General features: G+C 39.6%; 1 protein-coding gene across 3 annotated transcripts in view; it reads right to left on the bottom strand.

Moving 5' to 3' along the window:
- Positions 1-10,564, bottom strand: part of COL19A1 (collagen type XIX alpha 1 chain) — a 333,080-nt gene extending 322,516 nt beyond the window's left edge. The window contains exon 1 of one of the 3 annotated variants that reach the window (XM_003897789.5): positions 10,306-10,564. In XM_003897789.5, the coding sequence (XP_003897838.2) occupies positions 10,306-10,407 (102 nt within the window). In that variant the 5' untranslated portion in view covers positions 10,408-10,564. The other 2 variants (XM_009205449.4, XM_009205448.4) reach the window with 2 other exon arrangements.
- Positions 10,565-15,245: the final 4,681 nt, after the last annotated feature.

Raw genomic sequence — 15,245 nt, 5'->3', positions numbered from 1 at the left:
CCCTGGTACAACAACAAAGAATCAGAGGGCTACAAAGCTATAAGCATATGAATTCGATCTTGACATCTCCTAATTACTTCCTTGAGCCACTTAGCTTCTATCTCATTTATCCAAAGTATTTGCAGAATATAAGATTTATGGTCAGTTAACTAAATGTTCTAGTTATTGAAGAATTGCCATTCTACTATCCTGAAATGTATCTCACCAAGTTCAGCAGGAACTTAAAAGAAGAATCCTTTTCTCTTCCCTTCTTCAATTCTTAGTGGCACTTCCAGTAGCCGACTATTCTTTCCTTCCTGAAACCCTCTTTTATTGGCCTCCCTGATTTGACACTCTCTGGGATTTCCTTGTAAATATTCTCAGACCTTTCTTCTATCTGATGTCTTAATATTGGGATCTGTGAGCCCTCCTGTCCTCTCTTTATAATGTCTCCTTAGGTGATGTCACCATTCTCTTGGCTTTAAATATTATCTGTAAGATGATTAATCTAAAATTTACATCTTCCATCCAGTCCTCTTCACTGAACTTTAGGCTGTGTATCCAGCTGCCTATTCAAAATTCCTTCTTAGATGTCACACAGATATCTGTAACTTAATACATCCAAATAAACTCCTGATTTCCAACCACAACTTGTTCTTCTCATGCTCTTCCCAGTCTCAGTAATTACTACCCATTAAAATGCTCAAACCAGAAATCCAAGGACCCCATTGATTCTTCTGTCTTCTTTATCCCCATCTCCTACTTCCAAACCATCAACAAGTCATGTCAAGGGTTACCCCAAACACATCTCACATCCACTTATTTCTCATATTTCTCTGCCACTACCCTAGTTCAGATCACCCTGGTCTAGACGCCTCAACAGCTTCCTAACTGGTTTCCTCCATCCATTACTGAATTCTGAACACAATTATTCTGTACATAGCAGTAGAGAACTTTTCTTGAAATGAAAGTTGGATCATGTCACTTCCTTGCTTCAAACCTTTTAATGGTTTCCCATTGTACTTTGAATGTAGTCCAAAAGCTGTTCTACAGTCTAGAAGTCCCAAATAACTGGGCCCCTATCCATGTCTCCAGCCTCATTTGGTACCATTCTTTCCAGTGATGTCCTGTATGTGAAATTGTCAGGCTGTTTTCAACCTCAAGGCTTTTGTGTATGCTGTTTCCTCATCCTGGAACATTCTGTGTCTTGTTCATCCTTCAGTTTTCAATTTAAATGTTACTATGTGGAAAAGCCCTTACCTGACCAAGAAGCACATTAGTCTCTAGCTTAGACATTATTTTTTCTGTATATATATGTTTATTGCTCCCCACTCAACTCTAAGTTTCATGAGAGCAGGTGCTATATCTGTCTTGTCCATCAGTATATCCCAGGTGCCTTGCACAGTACTTGGAAAATCAGAGACTCAATAAATGTTTGTTGAATTTTTAAAAAGTAAGAGACTGCCAATTTACAAATCTTGAGATACAGTGAAATATACTTATTTTGGAATCTGTAGTGATCATTCAATATTTAAAAATAATTCTTAAGGCATTACAAGATCTTATAATCTTTCAAGGGTCATTATCATGAATATTATTTCTCTTTGCACATTTCTTTTTTTTTTTTTTTTGAGACGGAGTCTTGCACTGTTGCCCAGGCTGGAGTGCAGTGGCATGATCTCAGCTCACTGCAAGCTCTGCCTCCCGGGTTCACGCCATTCTCCTGCCTCAGCCTCCTGAGGAGCTGGGACTACAGGCATCTGCCACCACGCCCAGCTAATTTTTTGTATTTTTAGTAGAGATGGGGTTTCACCATGTTAGCCAGGATGGTCTTGATCTCTTGACCTCATGATCTGCCTGCCTCGGCCTCCCAAAGTGCTGGGATTACAGGCGTGAGCCACCACGCCGGCCTCTCTTTGCACATTTCTAAAATGTGTTCACTATTTGAGGGTTCTATTGCTCCATTACTGATAAAATGGAAGTGTAGACCACTCAGCTAGAAACATTTGAAAAACTTTTCATCAAGGTCTCACAATAAATCCTTGTATGTGTTTTAAAAACAAATTGTTCAGATCTTAAACCTTGCTGGAGGCACTAGCAGGTTGACCTCAACAAAACTGACAAGGGCAAAGTTTCCCTTGGGTCTTTCTGAACCTCTCTTTTTCCTGACCAGAAACCTCTCACCATTCCCAGACACCTGCTGTTCTCAGGCTGCTTCTTGATGCTCTAAACACACCCCTGGTACCTTCCCTGGATTTCTAAATTATTGACTTTGTCCACAACCTCCTTCCTCATCAAAACTTGCCACGTTTCCTTCCTGTCCCCGCAGGTCCCAGCTAGGTGATTATCAAGACAGATTTACAAATGAATCAAAGCCAACGTTATCACACTTTAATGTGTTGCTCCTCCCAGGTAAAAGTTAAGCTATAATATAGATCTTTAATGCTTTCTCAATGGAGTGGCTAATGAAGAATCTCAAGCTAATATATGTGGATCCTGAGGTTTCTTAAGGCCCTCAATTTTTTTTCTCAAACTTGTCCAAAGACGGCTCACAATACATGTTAAGAAGGCTATGGAGAATATTAGTGCTATGATTTGAATGTGTTGCCCAAATTTCATGTGTTAGAAACTTAATCCCCAATGTCACAGTATTAAGAGGTTATCATGAGGGTGGGTCTGTTATAAAAGCCAGTTTGGCTCTCAGTGTGCACCTCCTGCCTTCTGCCATGTTATGACACAGCACAAAGGCCCCCACCAGATACAGCTGCCTGGTCTTGAACTGTTCAGCCTCCAGAACTGTGAGCCAAAATAAACCTCTTTTATTTGTAAGTTACCCAGTCTTAGGTATTGTGTTATTGCAACAGAAAATGAACTAAGACAATTGGTCACATATGGTCTCATTTTCTGAAGTAGAATTTATTTTATATATTATATTTTATTTTAATACTAATAGTAACTAGAGAGGGAGCCACCCAAAACATTAACAGGGTGCAGGGCAAGAGGTCTGTGTACCATATGTTTAAATATTTGAAAGTGAAAATAAAGCTAATAACACTGATAAAAAATATGTTTTCTCATTTTACTTCAGCAAACACCTTCATAAAGTCTTGAAAGCCCATGTCAAGTTAGAATGTAACAGAGCAGGTGATATGGGATGAGTCAGCCTCTGGCCTGAACCAAAGTTCATCCCTCATTTTTTTTTCATTCTTGGGTCCATCTGCAGCTTGAAAGGCCTCACACACACTTATGTAAATATGCCAGTAAGTCAAAGCTCTGTCCACAATGCCTGCAAACAGCTACCTCTTGACCATTCCTTGGGCCTAGGAGTGTTTACACCTGTGGTCTTTCCCTGGGAAGATGGACCCAAGGACAGAGTCTGTTGGACTCTGCAGGGGGTTAAGGGTCATTTTTTTTTCTGGGAATATCAGGATCTTGGCTATCCAGAGACCAGTCTAGAAGCTCAGGTTTTAGGTGGGCAGATCCCCTCAGGTCTGTAAACTCCTAACCCTGAGAGCAGGTGCACATCCAGAGTTGGGTGTTCTAAAATGTAGGGTCCAGAGCAGGCCTAATGTTGGTACTGAAGACAGGTATCAGATCCCATAGTACAGAAAAAAAACACTAAAGCTCATAGAATAATCTCAAAGCCTGGGATTCAAGTCCAAGACTGCCTGACTAAAATGCTTTTACTGTTATACCTTAATGTTTTCTCTCAGGATGTGGGACAGACATATCACATTCCTATATGCATTCTCTTAAATTTTCAGTTATTTCTATCAAGATTCTGGCCAGACCCCAGAGAGTTTTCCAGTGCTACAAAGCACCAAAGTCACAATGGTGAGTGTGCCCAGCACTGGCAGTCTTGAGTAGACAACACTGATGGAGCCTATAAAGCCTTAAAATCATTCAGACAGCCCTCCCTGTAATATATTTCTCATGGCAACAAAGAGAGAATAAATGGCTGAAGGCCTAGCCCTAACCTCTACCCCATCTCATTATTCTCACCATTGTTTGTCATATGGAATAATTTTGGGTACCAGTTGGGTAAGTGAATTTTTAAAAGCCATTGTCCCTTCAACTTCCTTAATCAAGCTCTTGAAATCATTAAGGCACCTATCCAAACCAAGTATATTTGAATAAGGATATAGATTTTTTTAAGTTCTTATTAATCTTTATTTGTATATAGAGAACACAAAATGAATAGAGAGGGACATTAGGAAACCTTAATCATTACTCATTACCATTAATCATAGGCATTAGGAAACCTCATCCTATCAATAGATATTCTATTGATACCTATTGATATCCTATTAATACCTGGCCTATAGATATCCTATTGATACCTATTGATAGGATGAGGTTTCCAGTATGTAACAATCACTGGGGATAAACCAGTGAGCCAAATAGGGAAAGTCCATTGTGGCAGTCTGGTCACAGAGCTCAAAAATAAACAAACATCATGTTTTCTTTGAGAGAGAGATACTAAGAAGTAAAACAAAAACAAAAACAAAAACAAAACCCATCACTAAGAATAACATGTAGGGCCGGACATGGTGGCTTACACCTATAATCCCAGCACTTTGGGAGGCCAAGGCAGGCAGATTGCCTGATGTCAGGCGTTCGAGACAAGTCTGGCCAATATGGCGAAACCCCGTCTCTACCAAAAATACAAAAGTTAGCCAGGCATGGTGACAGGCACCGGTAGTCCCAGCTACTTGGGAGGCTGAGGTAGGAGAATCGCTTGAACCCGGGAGGCGGAGGTTGCAGTGAGCTGAGATCACAGCACTGCACTCTAGCCTGGGTGACAAAGTAAGACTCTGTCTCAAAAAAAAGAAAAAAAAAAAAAAAAAGATGGGCTTGCTAAATAGATGGTCAGGAGCCTCTCAGCACCAGCTTTTGAGTGAGCCAAATCAAATCTACCTGTGAATCATTAATATTTTTACTGTTATGCCATCTAACTATTTAAAGTGTTCTTTGTACATCTTTGAAACTTGGTGTTAGGTAAAAAAGGTCAGAGTGTTAAAGCCAACACCAAAATAGAAAATAATATGTAAAGGACACATGAAAAAAGAGAGAATGAGGAGGAAATAGAAATAGAATACTTATTTGCTTTACATAGGTTGTTACATTTAATGTACACGGCATCTCAACTCTCAAAAAAGTAGATGTAATTTGTTAAATGACTCAAATAACTTATGTTTTCAGAGCATTTATTATGAAGGGAAATAATGCGTGACTGTGTAGGAGGTTGATTTTTAAATCGAAACTTCTTGACCACCATCCAGTATGCCTATACATACATAACTCCACCAGGAAAATCTGGTCATACTGTTATGAAGTGACACATTGTGTAAATAAGCAAAAACAACAGGTGTTACACATCTGTTCTTTCACCAATCTTTAGAATCTATCTTTAGTGAAGCTATAGTAGGGTCTGTAAACTATTAGAGAAAACTAGCTGAAGAGCCAAGCCTACAGAATAAAAAATTCAAGCCAATAATCAGGTAAAATATCCCTAAGAGTTTAGGACTAGGTCTGGCATTATTTCATAGTTTTATCAGTGGCTGGAGTAATGAAATTGAAGTAAATGTGCAGATGTCTTTTGCAATTTAGGCAAAGTTTCTACCCTCATTATATTCTACAGAAACCTCATGACCTACACATTTTAATTACAGGCATCATCATTAACTTAGGAACTCAAGTTAAAAATTTCAAAATCATCTTCCATTTATTTACCCCCTCCCCATATCAAATCTCTGTCAAAGTCTATCAAATTTACTTGTAAATGTCTTTTGAATCCCTACCAACTTTCTCATCCTCACTGAAACTGCCTTAGTTCACATTTTTACCATTCCTAATCTGGAAAACTGCGGTAGACTCCTAACTGGATTCCTGTCCTCTGTCTTGTTTCCTTTATTTTCACCTCCTAACTTCTCAAGAATTCTATTTCTAAAACAAAGATCTAGTCACTTAACTGCCCTGCTCAAAGTTTTCTGGTGGCTCTTCATTGCCCACTCCAAAGTGAGGCACGCAAGGCTCTTTTACAGTGGGGTCTTAACTCATCTGTCCAACCACCTGTCTGGCTACCACTTTCCAAATATCCTTCGCCATCAAATTATTACCGATTCACAGGTTTCTGCACATGCTTTTTTGGCTGCTGGAAAGTCCTTCCAATCCTCTCCAATCTGGAAAACACTTACTCTGCCTTCAATGTGTAGCTCAAATGCCATGTCCTCTGTGAAGTCTGTGAGAATCATACCAGGAAGAGTTCACTACCCACTGTCCTGTGATCCAACAGAGCTCAATACCCACTTATGCTTCTGCACACTTTATACTGCACTGCTGTAACTCCTTTGTATTCTGTCTCTTTCCTATATTGCACATCTTGGAGGAAACAGATTGTATTTTATCTGTGTCTTCTTTAAACTTGACATTTAGTAGGTATTCATGTGATCAATCTGTAGAATGATACGGTCTAAGGCAATACATTTGGACTAAAAATAAACAAATGAAAGGTTGGGAACCACTAAGTGATATAGACAGGTATGGGCTTAACATCTGTAGCATGATGTGCATGAAGAAAAGAATGATGGAGAAATAGAGTACAAATTACTAGAAGAAAGCTCAGTGAACATAATTTCAGTTACTTAGTGGGACAAAAAATAGTACTATTGAAGTTGCTCTCTGCCTCCACAGAAAGCATACTCCCTAGTTCCCAATGTTTGTACTATGAAATATGTCCAACTCTATCACGTTTCCTCAGTTTTGTTATTTTTTCTATTACTTCCAAACTAGTGTCTAAATCCAGAAGGTCTCAAACCTGGGATTTCCTTTGAGCACACTTAACCTATTCTCTCCCTTCTCACCAACTTGTCTGTTTTACCCACTCACTTCTCTGAACTATGATTTCTTTCCATCAACTTTTCCAGGACCATTCTCAATTTCAACCATCACCACTGACCTACTTTTTTTTTTTTTTTTTTTTAGACGGGAGTCTTGCTCTATGGCCTAGACTGGAGTGCAGTGGCGGGATCTCGGCTCACTGCAAGCTCCGCCTCCTGGGTTCACGCCATTCTCCTGCCTCAACCTCCCGAGTAGCTGGGACTACAGGCACCCACCACCATGTCCGGCTAATTTTTTGTATTTTTAGTAGAGATGGGGTTTCACTGTGTTAGCCAGGATGGTCTCGATCTCCTGACCTTGTGATCCACCCGCCTCGGCCTCCCAAAGTGCTGGGATTACAGGCGTGAGCCACCATGCCCGGCCCCCATTTTTTTCTGATTACAATTCTCTTGCTCTGTTGTTTTCCACATATATAATATCATCTTAAGTTAATATATAATATATGGATATATTTTCAAATTCATAAATTTTTCCTATTTCTTTTTTCAATTTGAAGGGCTCTACTAGTTTTCTGATCGAATAATCTTATGCCTTGACAATTCCTTTTGATTTCTCTTAAAGAGAGGAGGTCAGAAATCCTTTGCGCTTCATAACATATGCATAGATAACAGAGGCCTAATAGTCCACTCTGCATTCATCATCTTTCTATCAAATTTAATATGCAACTTGCTCACCTGATTATTTTATTATTGGCTTACAAAATAACACCCTAAAAAGCCCGTTGCTTCTTAGCCTCTCCTTTCCAATCTCTCCTTGGCAGGTGCTATCTGCTCTACCCATCTCAGATTTCACCCCGCTTGGATTCTCTGTCTTACTAGGCACATGACTGTTTGCTCCCACCTCTAAGCCTTCACGCATGCAATTCCTTCTGGCTGGAATGCCCTCCCTGCTGGATCTCTTCTGCTAAGCAAGTTACTCTCTGCCTGTTTAAGATGTACATCCTCAATGTGGCCTGCCTCAGATGACTCAACTCTGGTCCTATTCATTCTGGTTTTTTTTTTTTTTTTTTTTCAGCATCTTTTCAGGGTTATATATTAGCATCTCTATAGCCCTGCTTCCTTGCATTTCCGTTTATTTTTCATTCTTCACTTGAATTTTCATTTGTGATGCCACTTAGTCACACTACCATGGTTTCTAACTTCATATCTTCTTCCGCCTCTAGAACCATTGACTCTGTGTACCCACATTGGCATTTCTGCCTGCTGGAGAAAATAAACTAAAATTGCAGCAAGAGAGATTAAACTGGAGGACCAGAAAGTAGATGGAAATTTTCCATTTTTGGAAAATACCATCAGCTCCCATCTGTTTTGGATGGTTTTCTAGGATGAGAATGATTCAGATATAGAGATGATGTCCCAATTGTGATAATAATCACATTTGGGTTTCTTTCACCTTTTTGCTCTTTCTTGGACCTGTCCATTTCAGTTTCAGGTTCACTTTCTTGCTCTTTTGCCACGCTGTCTCTCTCTTTTCCCAGGAAACTCCACTTAGGTCCCTTACCACTTAGAGAGCTCAGGTGGGACAAAACGTAATGGAAGCACCTGCCAGTTACTTTCTCCATTTTCTATCCCCTAGAGAGAGCATAAACTTTCTACCTCTGGGGGTCACCCGCCTCTTTTTCATCCTGAAGAGATATTCCTACACAAAAACCCTGTCAGCCCTCCACAGGAAGGGGCATTTATGCATGTTTTTCACCACTGGAATACCTAAATATCTCAGCTTTGCAGGCCCATATCAAAGATCTCTCTACTTAGAGAGGGTCCTGCAAGTTTCCCACCAGTCAACAACAAGGAGATGCTAAGACAACACATACGAGCAGGGGCTTTTTTCTTTTTTTTTTTTCCCTTTAGTCTCCTAAAGAATTATCGTGGTGTTTGATTTGGGCAGAGGAGGAGGCGTCGGTGTTCTCTCTTTTTTGGGGGGGGGGGGGGGGTAGGTGGTTGAAAATAGGTATTGGAGTGCTTTTGTTTCATCTCCTCCATTAACAGGCAGATGTAAATTCCCCTAGAGCAGAGCGATTATCCTCACATCTTAATCCTCCTCAGACTTATCCAAGCATAAGATGGGACTGAGTCGTCTTGGAATTAGGGGTTGAGGGAGGTGGCACAATTTATTTCCCTTACCTTTCCATCTCCCAATCTCAAGTCGTGGCTCATGATCACTCCCTTGCCTCTATTTCCGGATTGTTCTATTGAAGCTACTCATTATCAGCATTCTGGGCCCTCCTCATTTTGCTCTGCAGCCCACTGTCCCCTGAGGCTGACAAGGCACGCTGGTCCCCTCTGCCTCTTCACCTTCTCATCAAATGAAGCTCCTCTGGGGCTCCTAGGTCACTCGCCTGTCCCCCAGCTCCTCTGCCCACCCTTTTTCCGGCTTCCCGCTCCCTCGGTAACCTCTAAGGGGGTTCGCTTACGCGCCCGCCTGCTCTCGGGGAGCTAGCGTGCCCGACGGCGTGCTTGGTTCCGGGCCAACAAACTTCCTCGCGACCCTGCAGCGCCTTAGCTGGGCCGCCCGGCGCCGCCTCCTTGCTCCCGGCCGCGGTGGCGGCGGCGCGGGCGCGCTCTCGGTGGTGGCCGCGGGACTCTGACAGCGGAGGCGGCGGAGGCTGGGGCCGCGTCTTCCTCGCGCGGCGACTGGGACGTTCCCGCGGCGGCGACGGCGGCAGTGGCTGCAGCGAGGACGGCGGGGACGGCGGCGGCGCTCTGGCCGGCCGCGCTGCGCATGCTGCAGGGTAATTAAGGAACACGGCCGAACGCTCCGGGACGTGGCGGGGCTGCAATCCCGGAATCCCCGCCCGCGCCCGCGCCGCTCCCCAGAAGCCGCACTTGGGAGAAATACCCGCATGTGGAGTAGGTAACCCCGGGCCCGAGGGCAGCGCAGCGGAACCCCGCGTCTCTTAGCTTACGCCCCTTAACTGGCTCCCTCGCTTCCAGGGCTAACACCGTCAAAAAAAAAAAAAAAAAAAAAAAAAAAAGCGCTCTAACGGCAGGAATTGATAGTGAGTTTGTTTTGCTCCTTTAACCCCTCATTTTTTTTGTAATGTATTTGATGTCTGTCCCTACCCGCATCAGCAGTGCTCATAGTTCCGCTTCACAGACACACATAGCCAGAAAAACCACCTAGAACTTAAGTGTAGTGCATGAAGCCTGCATCATGTGAACATAGGAACACGAACTACATGATATGTAGCACATGAGAGTGGCCGTCTCCTGCCAAACGTTTTTGGTCCCGTCCTTAAAGCACCTATGGGAACGTATGCAGGTGTGCATTATGTATCCACCTAAACGTATTTCCATGTGTAGCACAGTTTTTACATTTTCTTGAAAAGCAGATGCACACAGATAACCAGAAACACGAGCAGATGACATAGCCCGGGCATGTGTGAGAGGGCAAGTGCAGGGCCGGTCGCAAAGCCGCGCAGCTTACCTTGAATTCGTGTTTGAGCCCCTCAGAGGCGCAGTGGAGTCCGGACAGGGCTGCGGCACCGCCGAGGAGTGAGCTCCCTGCGAGTGGGGAAGGGGGACGCATCTCTGCCCTTATTAGTCTCTCCCAGTGTGACCCTCCCACTCCGCGAGGACAGAGGACTCTGCAAGAAGGTACTCAGCCAACTCAGGCACAGGTTTTCTTTAATGACAGCAATGTCGCCTTAGAGCTGGGAGTAATGCCTTTCAGGTTTATGCTTTACTAGCAGTTTCACAGATAAAATGACGGTTGGATGCAGATGCCTAGAGTTTCTCACTTCTGATCATGAAGTGTCTTTAGAGTATTATTGTATGTGGCAAACGTTCACAAGTAGGTAATTGGCTTTTTAACGATTGAGCTAAGATATCATTTATGTTTCATTTTTTCACTTTTATGTCAAGAGTTTATATAAAGTTAATTAAGGCAGTCTGCCCACCTTCTCATCACGCTCATATGTAAACGTTTGTGTGGCTTAGGTTTTCTTAGTGTCCAAGAAGTATTTTGTGATTTTAAATACATCTTTCCATGTATTGGTGCTTCCAATCTTGGCTTTTGAACTCTTTGGGGATCCCTTTGAATATGTGAAGGTGTCATTTTCCTGCAGATTTCTGTGTAGGTCCATGTATGTGTGTGTAGAGGGAGAGAATATGTATATGTTTGTAGGCATATGTAGTAGGTTTATATACATATATAGGAGGTATATATGGATATTTGTAGGCATATTTATTTGTAGTTATATATGTATGTGTATATATATAATTTATATATCTATATATATAAATTTACAATCTATGTATATATACCTATACATGTGTATATATAGTGTATGGATATATAGTAAATTTATATATGTATACATATAGTGTATGCATATGTATGTGTATATATGAAAAAAAGAATGATTTATAGAATTCAGAAGAGTAAACCAGGCATTAGAAAACAGATAAACTGGTTTAACATTTTTATTTCAGTATTGCCGCAGTGGGAGAAATAGGATAAATTATATTGTTGATCCACAATGGTGAAAATCATGAAGCTTCAAAGTTACCTTAGAACTATAGAAATACACGTCACATATCAGGGCTCACAGATCAGGGAATAAATAAAATCAGGCAGGCAAAAAATAAAGTTGTTAAGAAAAAATTTAAAAGATAGCTCGTTTCCACTTCATTTGGAGTGAAACCATTAAAGTATCACTCATGATTTTTAAACTTGTCTTTCATCCTAATCAGAATACCTGCAGTTTTAGAGTTCAGCATTGATGGTGTTGCAAACCATGTTTCTATGTCAGGATTTAAAACCATCTGATACATTTCCTTCTCATATGATTTTCATCACTAATTTTTGGCTGACTGTGGAAAGAGGCCAAGGAGGGAGGATATTGCATGAGTCACATTACTCAAATGGCCATTTGCAAAACATGATTCACAAACCTTCATTAGACTTTTGGTGATCATACTCTTATTTTTTTGAAGTATTATCCCATTTGACTTTTTTCTTTCTCTAAGCAATTTTACTTTATATACCTTTCCATCACTAGTGAATTGAACTAAGAGTATCCAGGCTTTATTTCTTTGTCAGACTATTAAATTCACCTTATTTACACTTAATTGAAACTATTTAATGTTTTAAAACTACCTAACAGGAAGTCCACAATTTTGTCTCTAACTTTTGTTTTAATATAAGTAAATCAAGTTTATCTTAGAATTATTTTCTTAAACGTTTTAATAATTTCATAATTGTTAACATATTTATGAGAGAGCTAAATAGTTCTATTCTTGTTTCTATTTCAAAATGGCCCTTTTCTTATTCCTAACATTGACCCAAACAAGATTGTGGAAGAAAGCGAAAAATGAATAAATAAAACTTCAAATTATTATTATCTGTTGCTTATTCTGTTTTTAGATACACCAACATCCCCGGGGCAACAAATATTTCTCTATTTTTCTTTCAGGAAAGGGTTTGAATCTAGGCTGGTTTCATGATTACAAAGTATTGTATATCTAGGGTTTGCTTCTTTGGCTAATTCTTTTTATTGAATTTTAAAGTGACTTCAATTAGAGAGAACCCTTAGCCAAACACCTTGTATTTATCTCAGCCAAATACAATTGTAAATGATCAGGTTTTCTTCTTGCTTCTGAAGTTAGTGCTGGTAAACGAACATCTGAAAATATTAGGCGAATCTGACAGGACCCTAAGTTTTAACAAACAGCTTGCAGCCCTTCTAACATCAAGTTCATCTGTGTGCGTGTATGTACTTAAAAATTTTAACAGGTTTAAAAACAAACTTCTTTCAACATTTATGCCTAAAGGAAGATACAAGTAAATGTTTTTATGTCATGTGAGGGATAAATTCCTTTGAAAACATTAAAAAAACACTGTTGCATATTTGTAATGCCCCACTGATATAAATTTAACAATTTACAATGATCATTGTACCATTTTTGATAATTTTAATTTAATAAATTTTTAAAATGTGTTTCTCCTAACCCTTAGCTGTCAATCTCTTCTGCTTTGTGTCTTTTTCTTTTTTCTTTTTTTCTATACTTCTGTACCCCCAGTCATGTTGCTCTTGTTCCCTTTTGTAATGTCTTTCACTTTTCTCCGCCTTCATAGTTTCCATTTTTCAGGAAGAAAGAATTTCACCATTGCCCTCAGCTAACTTCTCAGTTACCAAACCATAAGAGTGTTCATTCTTTATTGAATTTATGGGGCACAGCTATACATGACTCCCTTACATATCCCATGGAAATACTTCAATGCATCAATAGTGGATGAACAGACGTTACTGTTTACTGTAATTACCAAATCTGACTTGTCATCCCTAGCATGCACTTCCCATTATATTCCTTTTTAGGCCAGCACTACGTATGATATTCTTAAGGGTAAAAAGAAAGTAGTTATATCAATTCTAAATTCTTAGTAATTGCCAAAAGTAAATGAGGGCATCTTTTTATATTAAATGCTGTGTTTACCATTGTTTCTGAAAATAATTCTTTTCGTAGAGAAAATAATATTCCATTGGTTGTTTTTAGGTTTGCTTCCCTTCCTAGAAGACATTCTAGCTCATGACATTTACTCAGTTTAGAAATGAAAGGAAGAGGCAATCATAGATGTGACTTTCACTTAGTTTATTAGACTCTCTTCCTAGGGATCAGTGACTCTGAAAGGAAATATGGTAAAAGACAAATGACTGGGGAAAATGTTTATTAATATACATCCAGTTCTGAAAAATCATTTGAGAGACAGAATGAAAGAGAAAGAAATACTCCAATAGAAAACTAGGCCAAAAAGCAAAGAGGCAATTTACAAAGGAAATAGAAAAGGTCAATACATTTATGAAAAATATTCAATTTAGTATGCAAAGAAATGCACATTTATAAAGGAACTATTTTCCCCTGCCCGTTCTGCCAAGATTAATATTGCTGATTAGACGTGGTGTTAGTATAAGCAAAGAGCATTCTCAACAATTCCAGGAACATATAATAGTTCAGTGTTTCTAAAGGGCAAATTAGCCATGTTTATTAAAAGCGTTTAAAAAATGTACATAGATTGCATCATAAACTACCCTATAACAGTGACTGTGGTTACTTATAGGTTGGGATTTTGAGAATTTTGATTTTTTCTTTTTGTTTATATGTAATGTGTAAAGTTTCTACAGCGAACATGTGTTACTGTTGTAATAAAAATATAACAAACATGAAAAAATGTGGTGTTTTATCTCCAACAAATTAATAAAGCAGTGGTATTAAGAGAGCCAAGACATTGGCCTTTTAAATAAGATTTTCAATCATTTTCAACACGAATCTTCCAGGTAAAAATTAGTATGTGATTTAAGCCGTTTAAATTGAGTCTAGTGATTTCACTAGGAAGCAGATGTTAATTAAACTGTTCATTCGTTCAACATATATTTTTGAACGCTTCTTAAACTGACCACTGCAGAGTATACAAAGATACATTGAACATGGGCCCACTGCCTGGAGTTTAACATTCAGGAAAAAAAAAGAAGAAGAAGACATGTATAAATATGTAATAATAATAAGATATGAACATGCAAAATGCAATAAACAAAGTAGATATAAAGTTCTAACTGAATTCTAAGGTGGAGGGACTATGTTCAAATGTGGAAGCATTAGAGTCAAAAAATTTCAGTGGACAAAATCCATCCATCTTTTTGTTAGTCCAAATAAATATACTTACAAATAATGATAGAATCATAGTACGGGGAAGGGCATTGTAACTAAATAATTATGAAATTATGGATTTACTGTTTCTTTAATAAATGTTTGTTGGAAGACTCCACAGACAACAAGCCCACTTCTTATTCAGATGAAGAACATGAGATTTCTTATTTCCTGCTGAATTAAAACCTTTTGCCGAATTCAGAGTCCTAAACAGTGTCACCCAATCTACTCTTATCAGTTCCCTTAAATGTACATTTTACCACAACCAGATTTAATGACTTGTAACCGCAGAATGAGCATGTCTCAGCGTACTCATGTTGCTGCATCCCACTGAAAGGCGAAGTGGCTGTGGGAATTCTGGCAGTCATTCAAGGCTCACTTCAGGTGTTAGCTATAAGATGATTCCTTTCCTGCCCTCCTCCCATCAAACAAACCCTCTTCTGCCTCTGAACAGCACAGAGCACAATTTGTGCCTCTTTACTGATGATCTACATTCCCCTGCCTTGTTTCACAAATATTTTTGTACTTCGTCCTCTGCCTTAATTGTAAGCTCCTTGAGGACTGGAATTGGGTGCTCTCATTTTTAATAATACCCGGAGCATCAAGTATGATGAATTAATTCTCCTTAATATAGTCTTCAAATATTAGTTGAAATGAAACCGGTAGAGGTTAAATAATCAAGGACATAAAATTTTCTAATGATGAAGTATGGACTGAGTC

The sequence above is a fragment of the Papio anubis genome, chromosome 6 (assembly GCF_008728515.1).
Source record: "Papio anubis isolate 15944 chromosome 6, Panubis1.0, whole genome shotgun sequence".
Taxonomy (NCBI): domain Eukaryota; kingdom Metazoa; phylum Chordata; class Mammalia; order Primates; family Cercopithecidae; genus Papio; species Papio anubis.
The sequence above is the reverse complement of the archived record's forward strand: the minus strand, read 5'-3'. Positions and strand labels throughout refer to the sequence as shown.